Source organism: Arachis hypogaea, chromosome 12 (assembly GCF_003086295.3).
Source record: "Arachis hypogaea cultivar Tifrunner chromosome 12, arahy.Tifrunner.gnm2.J5K5, whole genome shotgun sequence".
Taxonomy (NCBI): Eukaryota; Viridiplantae; Streptophyta; class Magnoliopsida; order Fabales; family Fabaceae; genus Arachis; species Arachis hypogaea.
Window position 1 is genome coordinate 3,912,512 of NC_092047.1, and position 27,192 is coordinate 3,939,703.

Here is a 27,192-nt window from a genome sequence, read left to right on the forward strand (position 1 = left end):
TGTTGCTATAAGGAATCATTGACCGCGTCTAAGTATATACCACTTTTTTTGGAAAGCTTTCTTGGGTTAGAGTATAATTAAGATCAATTAGCATTATTTAGCATATTTAAATATTAATTATAGGATATGTTATTTTTATTATATCGATTTTTTTAATACTTATAAATACTCTTCTATATTTTATCATGAGGAATGCTAGGGGGCCAGCAATTTTGGTGTTTTGTAACCATCAATTGGCCATCAATAGTATTTTTAATGGTGTGAGATTATATCTAATGGTGGAGATCACTCACTTTTGATTTGATGGTTAAGTGCTGGCCAGAAAATACAAAAGTTGGTGGCCTCCTAGACTTTTCCATTTATCATTTCACACAACTTAAATACACTCAAACCTTTTCTCTATCGTCCTCTTTTACCTTTCTAACACTTGGTTTTAACTCTCTAGAATTTCTTGATAATGTATTTCTCTAAGAAGACAACAATATTTACATCCAAAAATTCAATAAAAGAATCATTATGATAATTACCGAATGCTGTAATTACCTAATGCACGTTTAAATTTTGGTCGTGCATCAGTTGAAAAATGCTTCCTCAACTTGCAAATCTAATAGCTTTATAGCATCCCTGGGAACTAAAAACACAGAATGTGCATACAAGGAGAAAAATCATCGTTTCTACCAACAGCCACATTTTTCCAACCAAAAACGTGGCCACAAAGTAAGCGTAGCAATTGATACCAAAATACGTGGCTATAGAAAATTGTCCACAGTTGAACAGGTGACCATTTGAAAAGCGTGACCAGTTATAGCCACATTTTTCAGCTTTTCAGTACACTTCTAATTAAAACATGGTATAAGACAAATTTTCTTGTAGTAATATAACCGGAAAAAAAAAAAAAAAGAAAACTGAATTCAATTTGGTTGTACTCAACTTAAGAATATGGATTAACAATTTGGTTGTCTCTACTAGCTAGGAATATATTATTGAAAAAGTAAGGATATAATGGATTATGTTTTACAAATGTAACCTTACTTCATGTATTAGAGCATGAATTCCATAAGTAATCTGCAGGATCAAGCATCATGATCTTAACAATCTTTAATCTGACTGCTCAAATAATTGCATTTATTATTGGTTGCATATTTCACTGTCATTGATTTTTGGTATCAATATTAGTGTGAAATATAATTTTCATATAGATTTGTTGTCATGCAAGTATATTTGCTACTAATTATTTTATTTTCTGAGTAATTACCCAAATCAGTCCCCAAGGATTTTAAAAGTGGACACTTTAGTCCCCAAGAAAAATTAATACACAGATTAGTCCCCAAGGTTTTATTTTGGCGGACAAATCAATCCCAGTTCATTTTTCGGGCAAAGTAATTACCAAAATCAGTCCCTAAGGATTTTAAAAACGGACATTTTAGTTCCCAAGAAAAATGAATTGGGGACTGATTTGTCCGCCAAAGTAAAATCTTGGGGATTGATCTGTGTATTAATTTTTCTTGGGGACTAAAGTGTTCGCTTTTAAAATCCTTGGGGACTGATTTGGGTAATTACTCTTATTTTCTTTTACAAAATGTACATATTTTCTTTTATTAACCGTACTAGCTATTACCTTGGTTGTGCAAAAGTTTGAAACCTTGCTCAAGTTGCAATTTTCATTTGTTACATCTCTCTCGGAAATAAAAACACGAAAAATGATCATAAACTAAGCATAAGACGTTTGTTTGGAATGCTAAGAATTAGAATTCATTGAAGAATTGAATTTTTTTTATTGTTTTGGAACAATTTAAAATGAATGATTTGAATTTTTTTGAGAATTTCAATTCTCATCTTTCGACCAAAAGGGAATTCTAATTTTCAAATTTACTCACACACTCTTTAAACTTGAATTCTATTCTATTAATATATTATAGTCATTTCAAATTATAGAATTGAGTTTCAAATATAAATAAATTTTTTTCTTAAAAGAAATAGAGTTAAATGGTTTCCAAACAACTTCACAAAGGTGCTTAAAGACAGGTACCGCGTGAAGCCAATGTCTAAACACTTAATTTCCACGAAGACTAGTTTCCATTGGTCACGCTCTAGATTTTTTGAATACTTTGTTTCATCCTTCAAAGAAGAAGAAGAAGAAGATAAAAATGAAGTCAACTGCAAAGTCAGCTATGCACTCCACTGCTTAAAATTATCCCCTATTATTGCTGAATACCTTTACCTTGCAGCATTATTGCACTCTCTTCTTTACATTCTCAAAATCCAATCACTCACTCATTCATTTCCTGTTGTTGTGATCATCATACCATGGCTGGACCACTATTTTCTGGAGGTTTAGTTTCTGGCTTGGCCAACGTTGTTCTAGACAGGCTCAGTTCACATGAGTTTGTCTTGGTGTGGGGCAACAAGCTGGTTGAGAGGCTCAGGACTGCTATCCGGGTTGCAGAAGATCTGGCTGCTAACATTGAGCAGGAGCAGTTTGGAAACGAACTTGTGAGAAAATGGCTTGATAGTTTCAGGGATGCTCTCTACACTGCTAATGATTTGCTGGACGATGTGCTCACCAAAGCCGCCACTCAAAAGGTGGTACGTTTCTGGCGCTTTAACTACGTCAATCCTGAAGGTAGGCAGACAGTAGTAGATAAGATGCAAGAGGTGGTTGAAAGAATAGAAGAACTTGCGAAAAGGGAATCTAGCCTTGGTCTCATATTTATTCCAACGGGTAGCCCCTCATTGAGATTGAGACCTCCATCCACTTCTCTTGTGAAGAGGAATGTGTTCGGCAGGGATGGTGACCAACAGGCACTAATCAAGATGCTCAATGACAACAATCATCATAACTTGTCCGTCATCTCTATTGTTGGTATGGCCGGGGTTGGTAAAACTACTTTAGCACAATGCCTGTACAACAACATGGATGTGAGGATGGAGTTTGATCTAAGAGCATGGATTTGTGTTTCTGAACATTTTGATGTTGTTGACGCTACAAAGAATATTATAAAACGGATCTCTTGGGGTGTTTGTAGTCTTGACAGCTTTGATTTACTTCAACAAGATTTGAAGGAAAAACTGTTAGGAAAGAAGTTCTTCATTGTTTTGGACGATGTTTGGAGTGAAGACGCTGACAAGTGGAATAGTTTTATCACCCCTTTTCAACATGGGAGAAAGGGAAGCACTATTCTTCTAACTACCCGCAAGGTAAATGTTGGTTCAGGGATCCAAAATTGTAACTCATACCCTCTTGAGAAACTGTCGGATGATTATTGTTGGTCTATTTTTGCGGATAATGTATTCTTTCCTAAATTAAATGGGAGTTCAGACCTCGAAAGAATCGGCAGAAAGATTGTCGAGAAATGTGATGGCTTGCCGTTAGCTGCAGAAACACTTGGAAGCTTTTTGCGCGCAAAGCATGATGCGAGGGAATGGAATAAAATACTATCGAGTAACATTTTGCAAATTCCTACGATAGAAAATAAGGTTATGTCTTCATTATTAACAAGTTACTATCATCTGCCGACATATTTAAAACAATGTTTCATTTATTGCTCGTTGTTCCCAAAAGATTATTATTTTGATAAAGATGAACTAATCTTGCTGTGGATGGCCGAAGATCTGTTACCACCACAACGGCGGAGAGAGAGTTTAGAAGAAATTGGTTGTAAGTGTTTTGATGAACTAGTTTCCAGATTATTTTTCAGAAAGATTCAATTTCATCACAATTATTTTGTGATGGATGATATCTTGCATGAGTTAGCAATACATCTTGCTGGAGAATTCCATTGCAACTTGGAAAACCTTGGTGAAAATGAGGAGATAAAGATTCAGACTCGGTATTTGTCCTTTGGAATGTTGAATAGTCGTAATTCCATTGCTAAATTGGAAAATCTAACGACATCCTTGTGTGTGGACGATTTGTTTAGCATGGAAAGCATAGCATCAAATTTAAAAAACTTGAGAGTTTTATCCTTTTGTAAACTTGATGTATTGCCTGAAATAATAGGTGAATTGATTCGTTTACGCTATTTGAATCTCTCTTGGACAAATATTAAGACACTGCCAGAGTCGTTGTGCAACTTGTACAATCTACAAACATTAATGTTGTATGAATGTACCAAGTTGACCATGTTGCCTAGTGGCATGCACAAGCTTGTGAAGTTAAGGCATCTTGATGTTAGGAAAACTCCTTTGAAAGAAATGCCGGGAGGAATAAGCAAATTGGAAAACTTGCAATTTTTAAGTAGCTTTGTTGCGGGCAAGCATGAAGATAACGGAATCCAAGAAGTAGGAGGGCTTGCTAATCTTCACGGATCATTTGAGATTAAGAAGTTGGAGAATGTTGTTGACGTCAGCCAAGGAAGGAGTGCAAGGATAATAGATAAGACGCACATCGACGAATTATGCTTGGAATGGTCTTCAGCTGCTAATGTGGTTCAAAACACAGAAACAGAAAGAGATATACTGGAGAGCTTGCAAGCGCACGATGACTTGAAAGTGTTGAAAATCAAGGGATACAAGGGTACAACATTTCCAGATTGGTTGGGGCACTCTGCCTTCACCAATATGACAAGTGTATCTCTGGTGTCTTGCAACAATTGCTTCAAGCTGCCTTCACTTGGAGAGTTGTCATCTCTAAAGTCCCTGCGCATTGAAAGGTTTGATCAACTCAGGAGTATTGGCATGGAGTTGTACAAGAACGAAGGGGATCATCATTCTTCGCATATTCCACCATTTCCCTCACTGGAGACATTGGAATTTCATGATATGCCATCTTGGGAGGAGTGGCACTTACCTGACTTTGAAACTTTTCCTCAACTCCAGAAGCTTCAGTTAACAAATTGTCCAATGTTGAAGGGCGATATGCTTAATGGCGTATTCTTGAGGATGGTTTCTTCTTTGTCAGATGGTTTGGAAGTTCGCAAACTACATATATCAGAAGTTCCAGAGGGATGGAATCAAGAGATGATACTTAATGGCTATACTTTATCAATTAAGGGATGTGTGTCGGTGGTGGATTCTGCGTTTAAGGCAATGAGCAACAACCATCTAAGTCACCTCCAAGAAATGCACATCTCAGGGTGTTGGTCTGGTTTATCCTTTCCGGGCAATTCTTTACCCAGATCTTTGCAAAAGTTGAAGATCATGGATTGCAGAAAACTGGAATTCCCCCAGCAACAGCCGGAGCAGAAGTATGATTTGGTAGAGCTACAAATTGAAGACAGCTGCCATTCACTTACCTCATTATCATTGGATTCCTTTCCCAATCTCACGAATCTCGAGATATCGTTGTGTCTGAATCTGGAATCAGTTTCAATGTCAGAGCCACCGCACGCTGCTCTTCAACGTCTCACCATCAATGGATGCCATAAATTAGTGTCATTTGCAGGAGAAGGACTGGCTGCACCCAACTTGACTCATCTCAGCATCACATATTGTGACAAGTTGGAGGCATTTCCGAGTCACATGAATACTCTTCTTCCAAGTTTACACTCTCTCTGCATAGGAGCTTGCCGGAAAATCTGTAAGGTGCCAGAGGGTGGTTTTCCGCCTAACTTGAAAGAGCTTGTTTTGGAAGGTAGCGACGAGCAAATGAAGGAGCTATCATGGATGGCCAACTTAGGCGCCCTCACTAAGCTTACTATGGATTTTTCTTGCGTGAGGTCATTCACACAGGTTGGTTTGCTGCCTTGTCTTCCCTCCCTTACCACTTTGCACCTTTGTTACTTTCAAAATCTGGAGACTTTGGAGTGCAACCAGCTTCTCGGCCTCACTTCGCTCCAACAATTACACATTTCATATTGTCCAAAGCTGGAGAAGATGGAAGGAGAAAAGCTGCCTTCCTCTCTCTCACTACTCAAAATTCAAGACTGTGATTTGCTGGGAGAACTCTGCAAGAACAAACATGAACCAATTTGGCCTAAAATTTCCCACATCCCCACCATCGAAGTCAATGGGCAACAAATTTCTGAATAGAGATTTCTGACAAGGTAATACTCTAATCTTTCATGTTTGTCATACCACAGTTAAATTCATACATGCTTAAATGATACTTCTTAACACATATTTTTCTATAAAATTGCATTTAGAGCAGAACAGAAGATATTAATTAGTAATTACCATGAATTAAGAGTTCATTCTGGGTGGTTAAGTGGACTAATATGTTAGGAATCGTAAGACTTGATTTCTATTTTAGCTTCAAGTTGGTACTTTATTCCTCGCCATATTTTACTTCAGGTTGGAGAAATATGCTGGGAGAGAAACTGCCTTCCTCTCTGTTACTACTTCAATTCAAGACTGTCTGTTGCTTGGAGAACACTGCAAGAAGAAGAGTTGCTGCTAAACTCTGTATGAAGGTAACTATAAACTTAATGGATCTATAGGTAGTGATACTTGAGATTGCTCTATTTAGTAACATTTCTTATGGATACCTACTCAGATTTTCCAGGGGCATGAAGAGATGGGTAACTACTAGGGTCAACCTAAGGATCTGCTTTCTTTATGGATTCCACCATTAAAGTGTGCATTAGGCAGCAATTCAACTTGGTGAGCATGTAAGTACGTTTGTAAAATATTCTATTGCAGTATTGTTATTTTTCTCAAGCTGAATTTTTCCCTTTCAATTCTGTTTTTGAAGCTAAAAAGGAAGGCAACAAACTTGATCTCATCCTTTTGTATTTATTATGCAGATCATTTTCCTTTATGTGAGCAAACACTTTTTGGGGTTCCTCTCTAAATTCCCATTAGTGTATTAACCTCATCAAGTGAACGATCGAATGGTCAAATCTTTTCTTGTCTAAGTGGAGATTCTTCACTCATAGTACTTCAATTTCGAGGTGTGGTTGTGATCTGAGCTCTCAAGTCGAACTGCCAGAAAGTCTGTAAACAAGCATCATTGATTTCATTTTGTTGATGTGTATGTGTCCTTGTACAAGAGTTGTATATGTATGCTTATTAGTACTTCTAAGTTTTGAGACATCTTTGTAGCTTTGATTTGGATAATAGTATACCTATATACCTTCCTGTGGGTTTTTTTGATCTCTCACATTGAGAGGTTTTTTCCCACATTAAACTTTGGTGTTCTGTTTTTCTGCATTTTCTTCAATATTTTACTGCTATTAACTATTATCATAGTGTGACTATATTATGTTTGCCTTTGTCAGGTCCATTCCCTTCCCACTATTCTTAGATTGAAGTCAAATATAATTGAGTATATTGCTTATGAACCATAAATATATAGGATTCTCACAAGATTAGAAGCCTAAGCAAATCATATTAAGGTGCTTAATGTTTCCAAATGCACACAAAAGGAGAAAATCTTGGTTTCTAGCTTGGTGGAATATGCCATATAACCTAAGGAAACCAAATTCAATTTGGTTGTATCAACTCAAGAATATTGATTAACAACGCTGCTAATATTTAAAACTGAAAATAATGCATCAACTATTAATTAGCCTAAAATGTTTTCATAGGTGTATACAAGAACTAATATCTTGGCATATACACTTTACTGGAATACAAAAATGAAAGTGAAGAATCATCCTCTTCCAAAAGGGAATATAATTCATTAAGTATTTTCATGGCATTGTCAGCGGTTAAAATGCTTTAAACAAGAGTTGGCTTGGCTGATCAAGAAGATCCAAGAATGACAACAAACATTTTCTTTTAAAAATATGAAAAACAGAAGATCATAACACCATACAAAGTTGAATTTGCTGCATCACTTATAAGTAAGAACTTAGTAATTTACTTCTTACACATCCCCATCCATCATTTTGGGTTTCTACACTGAGTCCCTTCCGCCCAATATCAAATTGTTCGCTCAAACCAAGTTCTGCCATGAGAAGACAAACATGAGTGAGAAATTCTCCTCCTCTTCGGAGTTGCTGAGCATGTGCCTCCCATTCACACTGACTTGCAGCATAAGTAAGCATCTCTATCCACACATTACAAATCACTTCCCATGAAACTCTCTGATCTTCAATCTGTGAAGCAAGGCGGCAACCTTCATGGAGCAAAGACTTGCCAGTCTTTTCCACTCGAAGTTGTTCGAGTGGCTGGTGACACTGCGTGTACATTTGAATCAGCAATGTTGAAGCGCTTGCAGCATCTTTCACCGGCAGCTGCTCACGCTGCAATATCCTTATGGCTTCCCTGAAAGTGTTCCGAACGTGAGTAATCCTGTTGATCCATTTAGGCAGCATGAGTGGACGCAGGAGTAAAAGATACAACATATAATTTGATATTCTTTTGCTCACTTCCCTGTAGTCCTTTTCGGATTCTTCTGTTCTAGAGTGGTAGCATATATCAGTTGCAATATGCCAAATGAGTAAGCTATGACCGAATTCCACCTCAACACTCCAGCCAATATTTTTTATTGAAATGGAAGCATTGTCACCTTTATAAGAGAGCAATTTCTTGAGAAAATTGTAATCAAATCCTTGTTCTTTGTACAGCTCTTGTTTTTGTGTGAGATGTTTAAAGATAAACTGTTTGAGATCAGCATCAGCATCTTCCCATGTCCTTTGCCTGTATAATTCCATCACAAAGTAGCTTCTGAAAAGAAAATCATTTCGAATGCATCTTGTTACCCTCTTCTTCATGCAAAAATTCAACAAGTTGTGTTGAGCTAACTGCCCTGACCACCTTTTCCGACAACGAGACAAAACCCAGCATATGAAATTCTGCAGTGAACTATGCTTGTTGACAACTAGCCAATTCAAAGTCCAATCCGACAAAACAAGGGACACAAATGCATAAAGCTCGAGTAAAAAAGCCCCAATAAATAAACAATATGTTATAGGAACATCAACCCTTGAGTACTCATGCTCATGAACATTAAGGAAGACAACATATGAAGCTAAAGCAGACACTATGGATAAAACACAAAACGAAAAATGAGACCTAGTAGAGAGTAAATTATAGTTGATTTCGTGTAAAGCAAGTCATACAAAAACAATTGGTAGGTTCGCTGACCCTCAGCGAACCTTAGGCTCAGATTGGCATAGAGACGCTTGAGAACAGGAAACAAGTAGTATCCTCTGTGAACATACTCCAGCTCGGCATTGGCATAAGAAAGCTTGAGATTTGGAGGTTGTATGGCCGGAGCGGAGAGCAAAGATTCTTCAAGTTGTTCGGCGCTAGCGGATCTCAGAACCCAAGTGCGCTCTGCATACTTAATGATCCCGGAAACAAACACTGCAATGGCTATAAAAGTCAAGGCAGTGGTGCTCCAAGATCTTAAGTAGATGTAGAAGGCCACGGAAACTTGGACAAGTAGACCGAGCAAATGGCGTAGCCATAAGGTGTTGTCTTCTAAGGCGTAAGCAGTGATTGTGTCGGGGCCGCCGAGATGGAGGAGAAGGAAGGGAGCCCAAATGGTCTGCAGGGCGTGGTTCCTATCTTGTGTGCTCGCGTCTCCTTGGTTGTTGGCAAGTGTGCCCAAAGAAACCGTGGCTAACCAATCTGCTGACAAATATGTTACCCAAACGACGAAGCGGATGAAGCCACCACGGGCACGCTTCCTCCATGAGCCACAAATGATGAGGACAACCTGCCATGTTAGGCTTAGCAAAACCAGCCCCCTCAGCTCCCATTCGTTCCACAGATGTCGCACGTGTTCTGGGAAGATCTCCATGTTCTCAATTAAAAATACACTTGGAAGTAAGAACGTGAACCTCTCCAAGCTCCTCTGTCACGGTTTTTATGGTGCACAAGTGCTGAAAAGACTTAGAGGCTAGACAGAGGTCTTGATTGTTTTGTTTTGTCACAGTTTAAAACGCCTCAAAACAGTGGCAAAAGGATGAATCGACTACCTTTTTAGTTTTTACCCACCACAGTCTCATTCGTCGCCACGGTTTTCACGTACATTAATAACGGTTTTAGTCTATTTCTCTTGTAGTGCAACCCAAATTCAAATGAAATACAAGAGAATTAACCAAAGTAATTTACGATTCTACTGTAAGAAAAATTATTTTTAATATTACGCAAAAGATAATAAAGAATAGGAAAAGTATAGGTAAATAATGAAAATATTAAATAATGTAAACAGTAGATATATCGGATATTCATTTTATTAGTGTACGGATGGTTATTTTAATATTAAAATTTAGATGATTAATTTAGAGGTGTAGTTGGTTTTTATTTGATTGGTGGTTATTCATGTTGTTTAAAATAGTCATTATTTCTCTAGCATTCTCCTAAAAAATATACCTTTGCCAACAAGTTATAACTCAAATGATATAATCTCTTATACTTATTTAGAGGTCTTAAATTCGAGTCTCACTTATAATTTTAAAAAAATAAAATAAAGAATATATCCTTGTGTCTTGTATAAATCTCTACACCGAATTCAAACCATGACTAAAAGATTTATATATCTCTTATTTATAAAAGTTAGAGACTTATTTATATTTAAATTTGATGAAAAACTTATTTGTTTTTGTGATAAAAAATAGAGATTATTTATTTTTTTAAATAAAAATTGATAGAATTAATTTTTATTATATAATTATTATAAAATTTATTAGGATACAAATTTTTTGTTTTAAGAGTTAGATAGATTATTTTGTAATTAATTATAGAATTTAAAAATTATTTATTATTTATAATATTTAAACAATTATTTATAATTTTTTTAATATTATCTTCAGGAGAGTTGCCAAGAAATTGCCCTCGGAGGGCCCAATTTGGGTAGGCCAATAATCAGTTGCGACTCACACGGAGTCGCGGACTGTTGGGTCAACCTCGACGACTCAACTCTGTATATATGGTTCAATTGTTTTAGTCCTCTCTTTCTTTCCTTTTTTTAAAAAATAATTAACTTATAAAATTACATTTCTAAATCTAGTTATAAACAAATAGTGCATTACACTACTCAATCAACTGTGTACTGTTTTTTCTTTTACGGAAACTGTGTATTGTTGTACACTGCATGCTGCATAGCACATGTGAAATTATTTGGGTCCGAATGTAATGTTCAAATATTCGAGTAAAAATAATTTTGATGCTTAAGTCAATAAGAATTTTAATAAGTTTTTAGTAAACTAAAATTGAATGGTATCTAAATTTGATGAGGTATTTACTAGGAATGTCAACGGGATAGGACGGGAGACGGGGAATGTCTCCCTGTTTCTTATTTTCGCCTTTAAATTTGTTCTTCATCCTCGTTCTTATTTTCTGGTCGTGGAGAAATATTGTTCTTCATCCCCATTTTTTACGGGTTTCATTTTCTGCGGGACTCCATTTCCCATCTACATAATAATTCTAATTAATTATTAATTTCCATATGAATAGAGCTCTTATACAAAAACTGCAAGATTTTATACAAAAAGTCTAAATGACGCAATGGGGGACAACGACGAGCCAAAGGACAAAGCAGTGGACGAGGTGGGAGACACGGCAACAAAGAGGAGAATGGACACGAGGACAGAGTTACGAAACGTAACACCACAAATAGAATTTACGACGCGGTAAGGGTGATGACATGGTGAGGTGTGACAATGCGGTGAGAAAGGTGGCGGGGGTAGTTGCAGAGAGGTTGGATGGAGTATGGACAGTATTAGGAATTTCTTAATTGAAGAAGGGTTATGCAAATAAAGATTAGGAATTTTGGATTTCTATATATATGTGTATGAGAAATGACTAAAAAACATATATAAAAAATAAACTATTAAAAATAATTTAGAAAATTCATAATTTTCGGAAAATAGCGAAAATGGAACGGGAATCCTCGCGCCTGCTTCAGAAAAATTTTGTTTCCCATCCCCATCCCCACAAAAAAAATTCCTCACAATCGAATCTCCGTTCGGGGCAGTCCCGCAAGAATCCCCGCCATCCCTAGTATTTACAAGAGAAGTGACTTCTGAACCCTTCCCTGATAGTAATAAATGGTTTATTCTCCAATGTATAAAAATGGATTGCACCATTTCCCCCTTGTCGATAACATCACCGTTCCATTGCATACCCTGTAACTAAATTTTGCCCGTTGGCCCAATGATGCATAAGGAGCGTGCCAATGGTTCCGACCTGGCCCCCTAAAATAGACTTGTCCTGAGCTCAAGTCTAACCAAACAAACTAACAGAAAACAGATACATACATTCGCGAGTGGCGTTCTTGTTATTAATATTGGAGTTCCGCTACGTACCTTCCTGGGTTCTCAAACACTCAAACAATCAGAAAACAAAGTGATTACCATGGGCAATAATCGCGATACAGTGATCATGGCAGGAGCAAAGGTTTTGGAGAACGCGGAATCTCATCATGAGCCGAGGGCATCAGAGATATCCCTTGCTGTCCTGGATGTCATCGAAGACGCAGAGAAGAAACAAGTGAAGCATCTACAAGTGAAGTCATGGTTTCAGGGCATCAAAGATCTATGCTATGAGTTAATTGATGTTTCTGAAGAATTCGAATTAGTGCAACAGGCGAAGAGGTTACGCTTTGTAGGCCTTCCACTCCTTCAACACCGTAAGGTGAGAAGAATCATTCGTGAGTTTGAGACCCTAATTAAAGACGTCAGCGACTTGAAACTTAGTTCGAGTTCGGAACTACCAGTACCCGAGGCTGAGCTCGAGCCAGTAAATCTTCATTCGAATATTATTGGCAAAGAACTCCTGGTTGGTCGAGATGCTGAAATTCAAGGCTTAATTAGAAGGTTGACTAAGGGATATCATAGATGCATATGCATTGTTGGTGAAGAGGTTGGAACAGGAAAGACAGCACTAGCCCGAAGTGTCTACAACAGTACTCAAGTGAAAAGTAAGTTTCATTTCATGGCATGGGTAACTGTCTCTCGACAATTCAATGTGAAGCGAATTGTTAAGACTATGCTGGAATTTGCTCCTGAAAAACCAGAGTACGTTGGTGATGAATTTGAATTATTGGAACTTGAGCTTCATAAGTTCGTAGTGGACAGGGAAGTCCTTCTTGTTCTGGACGACGTCGTCAAGCTCGATTCGAACCACTTGTCAGATCTAATGAACGTCTTCCGTAGTTCCTCGTGTAGAATTTTGATAACCACGAGGAAGAAGGAAGTCGCAGAAGTAGCAAAAGAAGTAGAAGAATCCACACACACCGTGTTTATGACAAGTCTCTCCCCGGAAGCTTGCTGGTCAATTATCAAACATAACGCATTTGGTGATGATCTGAAGAATGAGTCAACCGTGGAAAGGATATTCGGCCAAGTTGGAAGACAAATAGCAGAAAAGTGCGAGGGGAAGCCAGTTGTTGCTAAATCTTTTGGTGTTATGTTGCGTGGCAGATCTTACGAAGAATGGCATCATGTAATGATGAGTGAAAAGCTGTGGTGGTACGACTTGACATCTGCATCCATGTTGAGTGAATACTTGTATTCTAGAATGCCTCCTGCTTTGAGACAATGCTTGCTGCATTGTTCCATCTTCCCTAAGAATCACTCCATTCAAGTTGACAAGCTCGTCAAACTGTGGATGGCACAGGGCTTTATTGCCTCCCATGAAGAGGACAAGATGGAAATACAAGGCTGGAAATACGTCAAACAATTGCGAGATTGCTCTGCCTTCCAAGAATTTGAACCGGATGGCGAGGGCGCCTTCGTATGCAAATTGGAGGAAGGAATGCATGAATTTATCCAAGATCTTGCGCGAAACGAATACTGCATAAAGTTTCTTGATGAAGGGGCAACCGTGGAAGAGTCCGGTGACAGTGACACCTTAACAAAGCCTCCTCGCTATCGTCACTGTACCCTGTGTCTTGAAGATCAAACCTCTTTCCCAGATTCAATTGACAATGCAGGTAAACTACACACTCTAATGGTTTTGTCCGAGTCTTCCGACATAGATCCAACAAATCTTGCCAGCCTTCTGTATTCTATGAAGAGGGTCAGGGCGTTGGATTTGAGCTCTTGTGCAATAAAGGAGCTTCCGTTGAAGGCAGCTGAATTGCTACATCTAAGGTACCTTAACCTGTCTTTCAATCATGAGCTAAAAAAGTTGCCTTCTGCAATAAGTAATTTGCTTAATTTGCAAACTTTAAATCTCAACGGATGTGATAGTCTTCAGAAACTGCCAAAAAGTATAGGAAAATTGATCAAGTTGCGACATCTTGAGATTCTCTGGACAGCAAGCCTTAGCTACCTACCAAAAGGGATTGCAAGCTTAACCTTGTTGAGAACCTTAAATCGATTCTTTGGGAGCAGTGGTGGTGCTAGCAGAAGCAAAGCATGCAGTCTTGGAGATTTGGAAAATCTAAATAATATCGAAGGGTGTCTTACCATAGATGGATTGGGTGGTGAAACTAAAATTTCTGAATCTACAAGAGCTGGTCTAAAGAACAAGAAAAATCTGCGTGGCTTGGAACTGTGGTTTTCAAAGGTAGGATTGAAGGGCGACGATCAAGTCCTACTTGATAGTTTAGAAGCACCTCCCCAATTGCAATTCCTTGGAATATTTTTCTACCGAGGAAGTTCATTCCCCAACTGGATGATTGAACTGAATGAGCTAAAACATCTAATGCTTGTTAACTGCAGTGAATGCAATGTTTTGCCGCCTTTAGGGAAACTCCCATTCCTTGAATCACTTGAGATCAAGAATATGCCTAATGTGGAGATGGTAGATTTCCAATTTCTGGGAATAGGATTAAACCATGAGGATGCTGGCAACGAAGGCTCCTCATCTGATGAAATTGCATTTCCCAGATTGAAAAAGCTTCACTTCATAAAGTTGGATAAGTGGAAAGGGTGGACTGGAATCAATGTTGATGGTGGAGATAAGAAGATTATGCCTCTACTATCTTCTTTGTCAGTTGTAAACTGTGAAAAGTTAGAATCACTTCCTGACTACATCAAGAGGAAGGAAAATCTGAAACCAGTTATTGAAGGATGTCCTTTGCTACCAGAAAACAAAAAGGCACAAGAATAGATGAAGAGCATGGAGTTCAAGAAACAAAGCAGATTAAGGTAAGCTATTCTTCAACCTGTCCTATAGTAAACATTGTTGGAGTTAATATCTTCTATTAGGTAGCTATATTTCTTTGTCAAATATGTGGATTCTGCATAGCATACAACTGTATTCATAGTTTCAGTTTGCTTGTTTTGCAATTTATGTACATTCATTTTAAGCTAACACTTTAAATAGACTCAGCAATAATTTTTTAAAATGATTAGAAGTTACTTCTTACACTTGTTAGCAAAACTATGCTTGTCAGTACCTATTAACGTTATTATTCCTCCTTACCTGTTAATCAGGTTCAGTTTAGTGTGTTCAAAATCTGCAACCACTGTGGAGTCTACAAAGAATGTTGCACAGATGTGTGTTTTCAACTTTTCTGTGCTCTAGACTAAAAAATCTATTAAGAAGTTGAAGATTGAAGGTCTGTGGTGTCTGGTGCCGAAATTAAAGTCCAATTTCTCAATAAATTGTGTCCAGATATGATAGCACAGTTGTGTGATTTCAACTCAGTTTGGCAAACATCTAAGCTTTGCTACTATGATCATGATGTAGTAAGTTATGGCTATGTACTTGCATGACTATTGAGTTTGCTTTCTATATTCTGTGAGATTTCACTGTAATTTTCCTCTTTCCATGTGTTTCCTCAGAGAACTTGTAACACCATGATTCTGAATATAATTAGTAGCCTTCTCAGTTTGAAGTAAAATTGGTGGTTTTTATTTTTGGAAAGTAGTAAAATTTGTATAAACTATAAACTAGATTGACTATTAATCATGAATATTACTAATTTACTATGAGTTTTATATCGATTATTGTAAGAACAAAATGCTATTATTATATATATACCACTATGGACTATGGTTTCTATTTGTTGGTGATTATTGGCTTGTCATATTATGGTTCTGTAAAATGATGGTAGAGTTTGCACAATGTTAATGGTGTGCCGTAAGTGCTGTGTATTTCTTTTTCTCCAAAAAGATAGTCAAGATATTCTATTTCATCAGTGTTGGAATATGCTCGAAAGGTATAATCTTTGTAGTAAGTTGACTAAGTTCTGTGTATTTCTATTTTATCCTTTATTTTTAGGGTTAACATTATTAAGCATTTTGTTTCTTGTCAAAGCAATATTTGTTTATTGATTTATATATCTTTTAGGTTCTGAACAAGAACAATAACCGTGTCTTGAAATCATATTGATGATCAATGCAACTACATAGCTACCTTGCTCTTTGCACGAGTCAAGAAAGCGTTTTTCCTCCTAGTGGAATTTGCAGGGAAAGATTATTGAGATTTTAGATCCCTATTCAAAGCAAATTGTAGGTTTGGAACTAATGGTGTTATATCATTTTTTTATGTGCATGTTTCTAAGGAACCTGGTTAATGCAAATATGCAATGTTTGTTGTATCTACTACCATGCTTTTGAAAGTTTCATATATGTGGAAAATTGAGGCTATGCACATATTATAGGTTCAGTTCAATTGATTGGACAATGTTTCTACAGCATTAGTATCCTCACAAAATATAACCTTAATCAGTGATGGTGAACCTGAAAATGACATACGTTGATCAGTTGATGTACGGAAATTTATGCATCTATGTGTTTAATTGTGGTAACATGGGAAATATGAAGATCAGAGAATTACATGCTCAGAAATATCTACTAAGAAAAATATGTCCTCTTTGATGTGAATAGTGGGGGTGTGGGAAAATTTGGGCCAAATTTGTTCATGCTTCTGCTTGCAACGATGTTGAGGCAGCTGAGGCAGCATGCAGCAATTGTTGCAATACTTCAGAGATACACGTGTCATGTTTCAGTAAGAAGTAGGAACAATGTCCAACCCAATTTGAAAATATTGTACCCTTGTATCCCTTGATTTTCAACTCCTTCAGACAGACCATTGTGCGGTTGCAAACTGTATATCTCTTTCCGTTTGTGTTTGGAACCATATCATCAACTGAACACCATTCTTTGCGCTCTTTGCTTCTTTCAGATCAACAATATCCTCCTACTTCTTGGATTCCATTGTCTTTGCGCTTGCCCACGACAAAGGATCTTAAAATCCCAAAGTGTTTTAATTTGCTCATTTTTCCGGGCATTTCTTTCAAATTTTTCCTAATAATGTAATTACTTAAATGGATACAATCAATTAATTCTTACCTGAATTACGTAATAAATTTCCTTTTCTTTCACTTTGTAGTTGTAGATAGACTTGTAGCTAAAAGTCACTGCTATGTGTGATACTTATCTTCCATATTTTTCAAAAAATCGAATTTGAAGAGGAACATACGAATCACCATGAACTAAATATTGAAATACTGGAATCAAATTTACTGTTTTTACCATCTTCTGCAGGTAGCTTCAGGATTTCAGAAGAATATGGCAGGAGAAAAGCTGTCTTCCTCTCTATCACTACTTCAAATTCAAGACTGTCCTTTGCTCGGAGAACGCTGCAAGAAGAGTTGCTGCTGAACTCTCCGTAAAGGTAACTATAAACTTGATGGATCTATAGTTATTGATATTTGAAATTGCTCTATATGAATCTAATACCAACTCAAATAGACTTTATAGGGGCCTGAAGAGATAGAGAACTACTATGGTCAAGATAAGGATCTGATTTCATTATGGATTCAACCATTAGAATGTGCATTAGGACAGCTTCTGTGGCAGTTGCAACTTGGTGAGCATGTAAGTACTTTTCTAAAAATTTTTCATTGTGGTATTGTTATTTTGATATCAAACTTTTCTCAAGCTGAGTTTATCCCTTTCAGTTCTGTTTTCAAAGCTAAAAAGGATGGCAACAATGTTGAACACATCATTGTGTATTTATCAAAGCAGGTTCTGATCATTTTCTTATGTGAGTGTCTCTCTATATTCCCATTATTAGTGACACATTAAAATGTTCATCATATCATAATTTTATATAAAATTAACGTTTATTAGGAACAGCTTCTAAGAAAAAAGTTTAAAACTTTGCAACAAAATTTCCACAAAGAAAATAATTCCATTGGTCACACAAAAGGCTTGAATGATACTCCTCTCATGCGCTTAGTATACTTTAGCTGGTATTATAAGATTATGTTTGCAAGCTTAATTTGGATATTCCTTTTGAAAATTTGGTAACATAAAATGCTAATTATATTATTGGATTGTAACTGCTAGCTTTCAACTAAACTCTCTATGAGGATTAAGCTTGATGATCAATGGGTATTCAATCTTTTTTTTTTTGGTCTTGGGGGTATTCATATTTCATATCGCTCTATCTCGTGCATTTCTTGTGGATATCAACTAAAAATAGATTTTCTAGAGGGCCTGAAGATTTTTTTTGTTAATCTAGTTCGGGGATTTGGGCTGGACTTTTTTTTTTCAGATTGACATATACATCATTGTACAAAAAATTAATGGAACAAATTCCAAGCATGAGTATTGAGTGCTCATTTTATGTTTGATAGGTAGACAGTGTAAAACATAGTTATTTTTAACCTCTGTTATATTATATAATTAGATGTATGTATAAAATAACGAGAACGCATCAAATTAAATTCAATAAGAAATGACATAAAAAGCAAGAAAGATCTAATTTTCAAGAGGGTCTGAAGATGAAATTCTGAAGTAAATTTTTTTTGTTAATCTACTTCGGGCTGGGCTTTTTTTTCAAATTGACACATACATCGTTGTACAAAAAAATTGATGGAACATTGCTTATGGGATGAATTCCTAGCATTAGTGCTCAGTTTATGTTTGATATAGGTAGACTATGTAAAACGATGAACCACATCCTTTTTTTTTTGAAGATTATTTATACAGTTAATGTAAAACATAGTTATTTTTACCATTGTGATATTACGTAATTGAATGCGCGTGTAAAATTAATTTATACTGATAATATATTAAAATTAAATTCAATAAGAAATGACATAAAAAGCAAGAAAGATCTAAACAGAGAAAACAGAATTCCAATTACATGTACCGATGATGTTCTAATATTACATTGAACTTGTTAAATATCTTTTTCTTGACAAAGGTATGTTTGTTTTCACTATTACCAACCCAAGTAAATGTTAGGTCCCAAAAAATAATAATAACATCAACATGAGCTGCTCCTCACTAATATTAGCATTAAGAGTATCCAGATGCTCATTTTAAATAAAAGCAACCTCAGTGAGCGATAAAATTTGTAGAAGACCGAGTAAAGATTTACTTCATTTGACAAACAAATTATGGACCATCTTGTTATTAGATAAATAAATATTTGTTTCTATGGTTTAATAAACTAAAGTTGATTCATCTGACCAATCACCTAATTAAAGATTGATAACTATTACCTTTGTCGTGATTCATGCCACAGTTGAAGCCTTCCTCAACTTGCAGTTTTGTTGCATCTTAGAGACTTAAAAAGATACAATAAAAGTTCAAAACAAACTATCTAAGACTAAGGCATTAAATTATTAAGACAAGTACCATGCATTCTTGTTATTAATAACTTAATAATATAAGGGTAATGCTAGGGAGATAAAAAAAAAACAGCCAGAACTTACTTTATTTAGCATTCATTAATTATCGCAACAATTAATATGTTACCATGATATACATACAAAAATCTGGTGCCAAAATGCTCTTAGTTTTATATAGTAAGTTTCCACAAAGACTAGTAGTGTCAATTGGTGACGCGGAAACAACACCACTTGCAAGAAAGAATTAAAAAATGAGTTAGAGCAAAGCCAATTAAGCACTCCATTTCTATGAATTTTCTAAGTTACCTCGGAGACCGATACCGTGTCTTGTTGCTATAAGGAATCATTGACCGCGTCTAAGTATATACCACTTTTTTTGGAAAGCTTTCTTGGGTTAGAGTATAATTAAGATCAATTAGCATTATTTAGCATATTTAAATATTAATTATAGGATATGTTATTTTTATTATATCGATTTTTTTAACACTTATAAATACTCTTCTATATTTTATCATGAGGAATGCTAGGGGGCCAGCAATTTTGGTGTTTTGTAACCATCAATTGGCCATCAATAGTATTTTTAATGGTGTGAGATTATATCTAATGGTGGAGATCACTCACTTTTGATTTGATGGTTAAGTGCTGGCCAGAAAATACAAAAGTTGGTGGCCTCCTAGACTTTTCCATTTATCATTTCACACAACTTAAATACACTCAAACCTTTTCTCTATCGTCCTCTTTTACCTTTCTAACACTTGGTTTTAACTCTCTAGAATTTCTTGATAATGTATTTCTCTAAGAAGACAACAATATTTACATCCAAAAATTCAATAAAAGAATCATTATGATAATTACCGAATGCTGTAATTACCTAATGCACGTTTAAATTTTGGTCGTGCATCAGTTGAAAAATGCTTCCTCAACTTGCAAATCTAATAGCTTTATAGCATCCCTGGGAACTAAAAACACAGAATGTGCATACAAGGAGAAAAATCATCGTTTCTACCAACAGCCACATTTTTCCAACCAAAAACGTGGCCACAAAGTAAGCGTAGCAATTGATACCAAAATACGTGGCTATAGAAAATTGTCCACAGTTGAACAGGTGACCATTTGAAAAGCGTGACCAGTTATAGCCACATTTTTCAGCTTTTCAGTACACTTCTAATTAAAACATGGTATAAGACAAATTTTCTTGTAGTAATATAACCGGAAAAAAAAAAAAAAAGAAAACTGAATTCAATTTGGTTGTACTCAACTTAAGAATATGGATTAACAATTTGGTTGTCTCTACTAGCTAGGAATATATTATTGAAAAAGTAAGGATATAATGGATTATGTTTTACAAATGTAACCTTACTTCATGTATTAGAGCATGAATTCCATAAGTAATCTGCAGGATCAAGCATCATGATCTTAACAATCTTTAATCTGACTGCTCAAATAATTGCATTTATTATTGGTTGCATATTTCACTGTCATTGATTTTTGGTATCAATATTAGTGTGAAATATAATTTTCATATAGATTTGTTGTCATGCAAGTATATTTGCTACTAATTATTTTATTTTCTGAGTAATTACCCAAATCAGTCCCCAAGGATTTTAAAAGTGGACACTTTAGTCCCCAAGAAAAATTAATACACAGATTAGTCCCCAAGGTTTTATTTTGGCGGACAAATCAATCCCAGTTCATTTTTCGGGCAAAGTAATTACCAAAATCAGTCCCTAAGGATTTTAAAAACGGACATTTTAGTTCCCAAGAAAAATGAATTGGGGACTGATTTGTCCGCCAAAGTAAAATCTTGGGGATTGATCTGTGTATTAATTTTTCTTGGGGACTAAAGTGTTCGCTTTTAAAATCCTTGGGGACTGATTTGGGTAATTACTCTTATTTTCTTTTACAAAATGTACATATTTTCTTTTATTAACCGTACTAGCTATTACCTTGGTTGTGCAAAAGTTTGAAACCTTGCTCAAGTTGCAATTTTCATTTGTTACATCTCTCTCGGAAATAAAAACACGAAAAATGATCATAAACTAAGCATAAGACGTTTGTTTGGAATGCTAAGAATTAGAATTCATTGAAGAATTGAATTTTTTTTATTGTTTTGGAACAATTTAAAATGAATGATTTGAATTTTTTTGAGAATTTCAATTCTCATCTTTCGACCAAAAGGGAATTCTAATTTTCAAATTTACTCACACACTCTTTAAACTTGAATTCTATTCTATTAATATATTATAGTCATTTCAAATTATAGAATTGAGTTTCAAATATAAATAAATTTTTTTCTTAAAAGAAATAGAGTTAAATGGTTTCCAAACAACTTCACAAAGGTGCTTAAAGACAGGTACCGCGTGAAGCCAATGTCTAAACACTTAATTTCCACGAAGACTAGTTTCCATTGGTCACGCTCTAGATTTTTTGAATACTTTGTTTCATCCTTCAAAGAAGAAGAAGAAGAAGATAAAAATGAAGTCAACTGCAAAGTCAGCTATGCACTCCACTGCTTAAAATTATCCCCTATTATTGCTGAATACCTTTACCTTGCAGCATTATTGCACTCTCTTCTTTACATTCTCAAAATCCAATCACTCACTCATTCATTTCCTGTTGTTGTGATCATCATACCATGGCTGGACCACTATTTTCTGGAGGTTTAGTTTCTGGCTTGGCCAACGTTGTTCTAGACAGGCTCAGTTCACATGAGTTTGTCTTGGTGTGGGGCAACAAGCTGGTTGAGAGGCTCAGGACTGCTATCCGGGTTGCAGAAGATCTGGCTGCTAACATTGAGCAGGAGCAGTTTGGAAACGAACTTGTGAGAAAATGGCTTGATAGTTTCAGGGATGCTCTCTACACTGCTAATGATTTGCTGGACGATGTGCTCACCAAAGCCGCCACTCAAAAGGTGGTACGTTTCTGGCGCTTTAACTACGTCAATCCTGAAGGTAGGCAGACAGTAGTAGATAAGATGCAAGAGGTGGTTGAAAGAATAGAAGAACTTGCGAAAAGGGAATCTAGCCTTGGTCTCATATTTATTCCAACGGGTAGCCCCTCATTGAGATTGAGACCTCCATCCACTTCTCTTGTGAAGAGGAATGTGTTCGGCAGGGATGGTGACCAACAGGCACTAATCAAGATGCTCAATGACAACAATCATCATAACTTGTCCGTCATCTCTATTGTTGGTATGGCCGGGGTTGGTAAAACTACTTTAGCACAATGCCTGTACAACAACATGGATGTGAGGATGGAGTTTGATCTAAGAGCATGGATTTGTGTTTCTGAACATTTTGATGTTGTTGACGCTACAAAGAATATTATAAAACGGATCTCTTGGGGTGTTTGTAGTCTTGACAGCTTTGATTTACTTCAACAAGATTTGAAGGAAAAACTGTTAGGAAAGAAGTTCTTCATTGTTTTGGACGATGTTTGGAGTGAAGACGCTGACAAGTGGAATAGTTTTATCACCCCTTTTCAACATGGGAGAAAGGGAAGCACTATTCTTCTAACTACCCGCAAGGTAAATGTTGGTTCAGGGATCCAAAATTGTAACTCATACCCTCTTGAGAAACTGTCGGATGATTATTGTTGGTCTATTTTTGCGGATAATGTATTCTTTCCTAAATTAAATGGGAGTTCAGACCTCGAAAGAATCGGCAGAAAGATTGTCGAGAAATGTGATGGCTTGCCGTTAGCTGCAGAAACACTTGGAAGCTTTTTGCGCGCAAAGCATGATGCGAGGGAATGGAATAAAATACTATCGAGTAACATTTTGCAAATTCCTACGATAGAAAATAAGGTTATGTCTTCATTATTAACAAGTTACTATCATCTGCCGACATATTTAAAACAATGTTTCATTTATTGCTCGTTGTTCCCAAAAGATTATTATTTTGATAAAGATGAACTAATCTTGCTGTGGATGGCCGAAGATCTGTTACCACCACAACGGCGGAGAGAGAGTTTAGAAGAAATTGGTTGTAAGTGTTTTGATGAACTAGTTTCCAGATTATTTTTCAGAAAGATTCAATTTCATCACAATTATTTTGTGATGGATGATATCTTGCATGAGTTAGCAATACATCTTGCTGGAGAATTCCATTGCAACTTGGAAAACCTTGGTGAAAATGAGGAGATAAAGATTCAGACTCGGTATTTGTCCTTTGGAATGTTGAATAGTCGTAATTCCATTGCTAAATTGGAAAATCTAACGACATCCTTGTGTGTGGACGATTTGTTTAGCATGGAAAGCATAGCATCAAATTTAAAAAACTTGAGAGTTTTATCCTTTTGTAAACTTGATGTATTGCCTGAAATAATAGGTGAATTGATTCGTTTACGCTATTTGAATCTCTCTTGGACAAATATTAAGACACTGCCAGAGTCGTTGTGCAACTTGTACAATCTACAAACATTAATGTTGTATGAATGTACCAAGTTGACCATGTTGCCTAGTGGCATGCACAAGCTTGTGAAGTTAAGGCATCTTGATGTTAGGAAAACTCCTTTGAAAGAAATGCCGGGAGGAATAAGCAAATTGGAAAACTTGCAATTTTTAAGTAGCTTTGTTGCGGGCAAGCATGAAGATAACGGAATCCAAGAAGTAGGAGGGCTTGCTAATCTTCACGGATCATTTGAGATTAAGAAGTTGGAGAATGTTGTTGACGTCAGCCAAGGAAGGAGTGCAAGGATAATAGATAAGACGCACATCGACGAATTATGCTTGGAATGGTCTTCAGCTGCTAATGTGGTTCAAAACACAGAAACAGAAAGAGATATACTGGAGAGCTTGCAAGCGCACGATGACTTGAAAGTGTTGAAAATCAAGGGATACAAGGGTACAACATTTCCAGATTGGTTGGGGCACTCTGCCTTCACCAATATGACAAGTGTATCTCTGGTGTCTTGCAACAATTGCTTCAAGCTGCCTTCACTTGGAGAGTTGTCATCTCTAAAGTCCCTGCGCATTGAAAGGTTTGATCAACTCAGGAGTATTGGCATGGAGTTGTACAAGAACGAAGGGGATCATCATTCTTCGCATATTCCACCATTTCCCTCACTGGAGACATTGGAATTTCATGATATGCCATCTTGGGAGGAGTGGCACTTACCTGACTTTGAAACTTTTCCTCAACTCCAGAAGCTTCAGTTAACAAATTGTCCAATGTTGAAGGGCGATATGCTTAATGGCGTATTCTTGAGGATGGTTTCTTCTTTGTCAGATGGTTTGGAAGTTCGCAAACTACATATATCAGAAGTTCCAGAGGGATGGAATCAAGAGATGATACTTAATGGCTATACTTTATCAATTAAGGGATGTGTGTCGGTGGTGGATTCTGCGTTTAAGGCAATGAGCAACAACCATCTAAGTCACCTCCAAGAAATGCACATCTCAGGGTGTTGGTCTGGTTTATCCTTTCCGGGCAATTCTTTACCCAGATCTTTGCAAAAGTTGAAGATCATGGATTGCAGAAAACTGGAATTCCCCCAGCAACAGCCGGAGCAGAAGTATGATTTGGTAGAGCTACAAATTGAAGACAGCTGCCATTCACTTACCTCATTATCATTGGATTCCTTTCCCAATCTCACGAATCTCGAGATATCGTTGTGTCTGAATCTGGAATCAGTTTCAATGTCAGAGCCACCGCACGCTGCTCTTCAACGTCTCACCATCAATGGATGCCATAAATTAGTGTCATTTGCAGGAGAAGGACTGGCTGCACCCAACTTGACTCATCTCAGCATCACATATTGTGACAAGTTGGAGGCATTTCCGAGTCACATGAATACTCTTCTTCCAAGTTTACACTCTCTCTGCATAGGAGCTTGCCGGAAAATCTGTAAGGTGCCAGAGGGTGGTTTTCCGCCTAACTTGAAAGAGCTTGTTTTGGAAGGTAGCGACGAGCAAATGAAGGAGCTATCATGGATGGCCAACTTAGGCGCCCTCACTAAGCTTACTATGGATTTTTCTTGCGTGAGGTCATTCACACAGGTTGGTTTGCTGCCTTGTCTTCCCTCCCTTACCACTTTGCACCTTTGTTACTTTCAAAATCTGGAGACTTTGGAGTGCAACCAGCTTCTCGGCCTCACTTCGCTCCAACAATTACACATTTCATATTGTCCAAAGCTGGAGAAGATGGAAGGAGAAAAGCTGCCTTCCTCTCTCTCACTACTCAAAATTCAAGACTGTGATTTGCTGGGAGAACTCTGCAAGAACAAACATGAACCAATTTGGCCTAAAATTTCCCACATCCCCACCATCGAAGTCAATGGGCAACAAATTTCTGAATAGAGATTTCTGACAAGGTAATACTCTAATCTTTCATGTTTGTCATACCACAGTTAAATTCATACATGCTTAAATGATACTTCTTAACACATATTTTTCTATAAAATTGCATTTAGAGCAGAACAGAAGATATTAATTAGTAATTACCATGAATTAAGAGTTCATTCTGGGTGGTTAAGTGGACTAATATGTTAGGAATCGTAAGACTTGATTTCTATTTTAGCTTCAAGTTGGTACTTTATTCCTCGCCATATTTTACTTCAGGTTGGAGAAATATGCTGGGAGAGAAACTGCCTTCCTCTCTGTTACTACTTCAATTCAAGACTGTCTGTTGCTTGGAGAACACTGCAAGAAGAAGAGTTGCTGCTAAACTCTGTATGAAGGTAACTATAAACTTAATGGATCTATAGGTAGTGATACTTGAGATTGCTCTATTTAGTAACATTTCTTATGGATACCTACTCAGATTTTCCAGGGGCATGAAGAGATGGGTAACTACTAGGGTCAACCTAAGGATCTGCTTTCTTTATGGATTCCACCATTAAAGTGTGCATTAGGCAGCAATTCAACTTGGTGAGCATGTAAGTACGTTTGTAAAATATTCTATTGCAGTATTGTTATTTTTCTCAAGCTGAATTTTTCCCTTTCAATTCTGTTTTTGAAGCTAAAAAGGAAGGCAACAAACTTGATCTCATCCTTTTGTATTTATTATGCAGATCATTTTCCTTTATGTGAGCAAACACTTTTTGGGGTTCCTCTCTAAATTCCCATTAGTGTATTAACCTCATCAAGTGAACGATCGAATGGTCAAATCTTTTCTTGTCTAAGTGGAGATTCTTCACTCATAGTACTTCAATTTCGAGGTGTGGTTGTGATCTGAGCTCTCAAGTCGAACTGCCAGAAAGTCTGTAAACAAGCATCATTGATTTCATTTTGTTGATGTGTATGTGTCCTTGTACAAGAGTTGTATATGTATGCTTATTAGTACTTCTAAGTTTTGAGACATCTTTGTAGCTTTGATTTGGATAATAGTATACCTATATACCTTCCTGTGGGTTTTTTTGATCTCTCACATTGAGAGGTTTTTTCCCACATTAAACTTTGGTGTTCTGTTTTTCTGCATTTTCTTCAATATTTTACTGCTATTAACTATTATCATAGTGTGACTATATTATGTTTGCCTTTGTCAGGTCCATTCCCTTCCCACTATTCTTAGATTGAAGTCAAATATAATTGAGTATATTGCTTATGAACCATAAATATATAGGATTCTCACAAGATTAGAAGCCTAAGCAAATCATATTAAGGTGCTTAATGTTTCCAAATGCACACAAAAGGAGAAAATCTTGGTTTCTAGCTTGGTGGAATATGCCATATAACCTAAGGAAACCAAATTCAATTTGGTTGTATCAACTCAAGAATATTGATTAACAACGCTGCTAATATTTAAAACTGAAAATAATGCATCAACTATTAATTAGCCTAAAATGTTTTCATAGGTGTATACAAGAACTAATATCTT

The 27,192-nt window shown here is 36.5% G+C and overlaps 4 protein-coding genes across 7 annotated transcripts; 3 read left to right on the forward strand and 1 right to left on the reverse strand.

Moving 5' to 3' along the window:
• Window positions 1-1,978: 1,978 nt before the first annotated feature.
• LOC112726449 (putative disease resistance RPP13-like protein 1) lies at window positions 1,979-7,120 on the forward strand. Its single transcript, XM_025775838.3, has 4 exons — window positions 1,979-5,984; window positions 6,232-6,350; window positions 6,434-6,548; window positions 6,684-7,120. The coding sequence occupies exon 1, from the start codon at window positions 2,308-2,310 to the stop codon at window positions 5,968-5,970; it is 3,663 nt and encodes a 1,220-aa protein (XP_025631623.2). The 5' UTR covers window positions 1,979-2,307; the 3' UTR covers window positions 5,971-5,984; window positions 6,232-6,350; window positions 6,434-6,548; window positions 6,684-7,120.
• A 598-nt stretch (window positions 7,121-7,718) lies between these two features.
• LOC112729524 (uncharacterized) lies at window positions 7,719-9,631 on the reverse strand. Its single transcript, XM_025779698.1, has 2 exons — window positions 8,971-9,631; window positions 7,719-8,866 (listed from the first exon to the last, which is right to left on the reverse strand). Exons 1-2 carry the CDS (start codon window positions 9,629-9,631, stop codon window positions 7,719-7,721), a joined length of 1,809 nt encoding a protein of 602 aa, XP_025635483.1.
• Window positions 9,632-11,868: 2,237 nt separating this feature from the next.
• On the forward strand, window positions 11,869-17,867 carry LOC112726450 (putative disease resistance protein RGA1). 4 transcript variants are annotated; one of them, XR_011869006.1, is made up of 6 exons: window positions 11,875-14,930; window positions 15,219-15,473; window positions 16,078-16,238; window positions 17,277-17,406; window positions 17,484-17,609; window positions 17,693-17,777. XR_011869006.1 is itself a non-coding variant. In XM_029290505.2 (2 exons), exon 1 carries the CDS (start codon window positions 12,190-12,192, stop codon window positions 14,890-14,892), a length of 2,703 nt encoding a protein of 900 aa, XP_029146338.1. In that variant the 5' UTR covers window positions 11,869-12,189; the 3' UTR covers window positions 14,893-14,930; window positions 15,219-15,748. The 4 variants fall into 4 exon arrangements, 1 of the variants encoding a protein (XP_029146338.1); XR_011869005.1 differs by lacking the exon at window positions 16,078-16,238 and having other exon boundaries at window positions 17,693-17,867; XR_011869007.1 differs by lacking the exons at window positions 15,219-15,473; window positions 16,078-16,238 and having other exon boundaries at window positions 17,693-17,867.
• Window positions 17,868-21,681: 3,814 nt separating this feature from the next.
• On the forward strand, window positions 21,682-26,823 carry LOC112726451 (putative disease resistance RPP13-like protein 1). Its single transcript, XM_025775841.3, has 4 exons — window positions 21,682-25,687; window positions 25,935-26,053; window positions 26,137-26,251; window positions 26,387-26,823. The coding sequence occupies exon 1, from the start codon at window positions 22,011-22,013 to the stop codon at window positions 25,671-25,673; it is 3,663 nt and encodes a 1,220-aa protein (XP_025631626.2). The 5' UTR covers window positions 21,682-22,010; the 3' UTR covers window positions 25,674-25,687; window positions 25,935-26,053; window positions 26,137-26,251; window positions 26,387-26,823.
• Window positions 26,824-27,192: the final 369 nt, after the last annotated feature.

Excerpts from the sequence above, each read along its gene's own strand:
- LOC112726449 (XM_025775838.3), top strand. The coding sequence starts at position 2,308 with ATGGCTGGACCACTATTTTCTGGAGGTTTAGTTTCTGGCTTGGCCAAC.
- LOC112729524 (XM_025779698.1), bottom strand. The coding sequence starts at position 9,631 with ATGGAGATCTTCCCAGAACACGTGCGACATCTGTGGAACGAATGGGAG. Across the intron at positions 8,867-8,970 it reads GAGCCTAAGGTTCGCTGAGG|TGTCTGCTTTAGCTTCATAT; the intron begins GTCAGCGAACCT and ends TTTTATCCATAG.
- LOC112726450 (XM_029290505.2), top strand. The coding sequence starts at position 12,190 with ATGGGCAATAATCGCGATACAGTGATCATGGCAGGAGCAAAGGTTTTG.
- LOC112726451 (XM_025775841.3), top strand. The coding sequence starts at position 22,011 with ATGGCTGGACCACTATTTTCTGGAGGTTTAGTTTCTGGCTTGGCCAAC.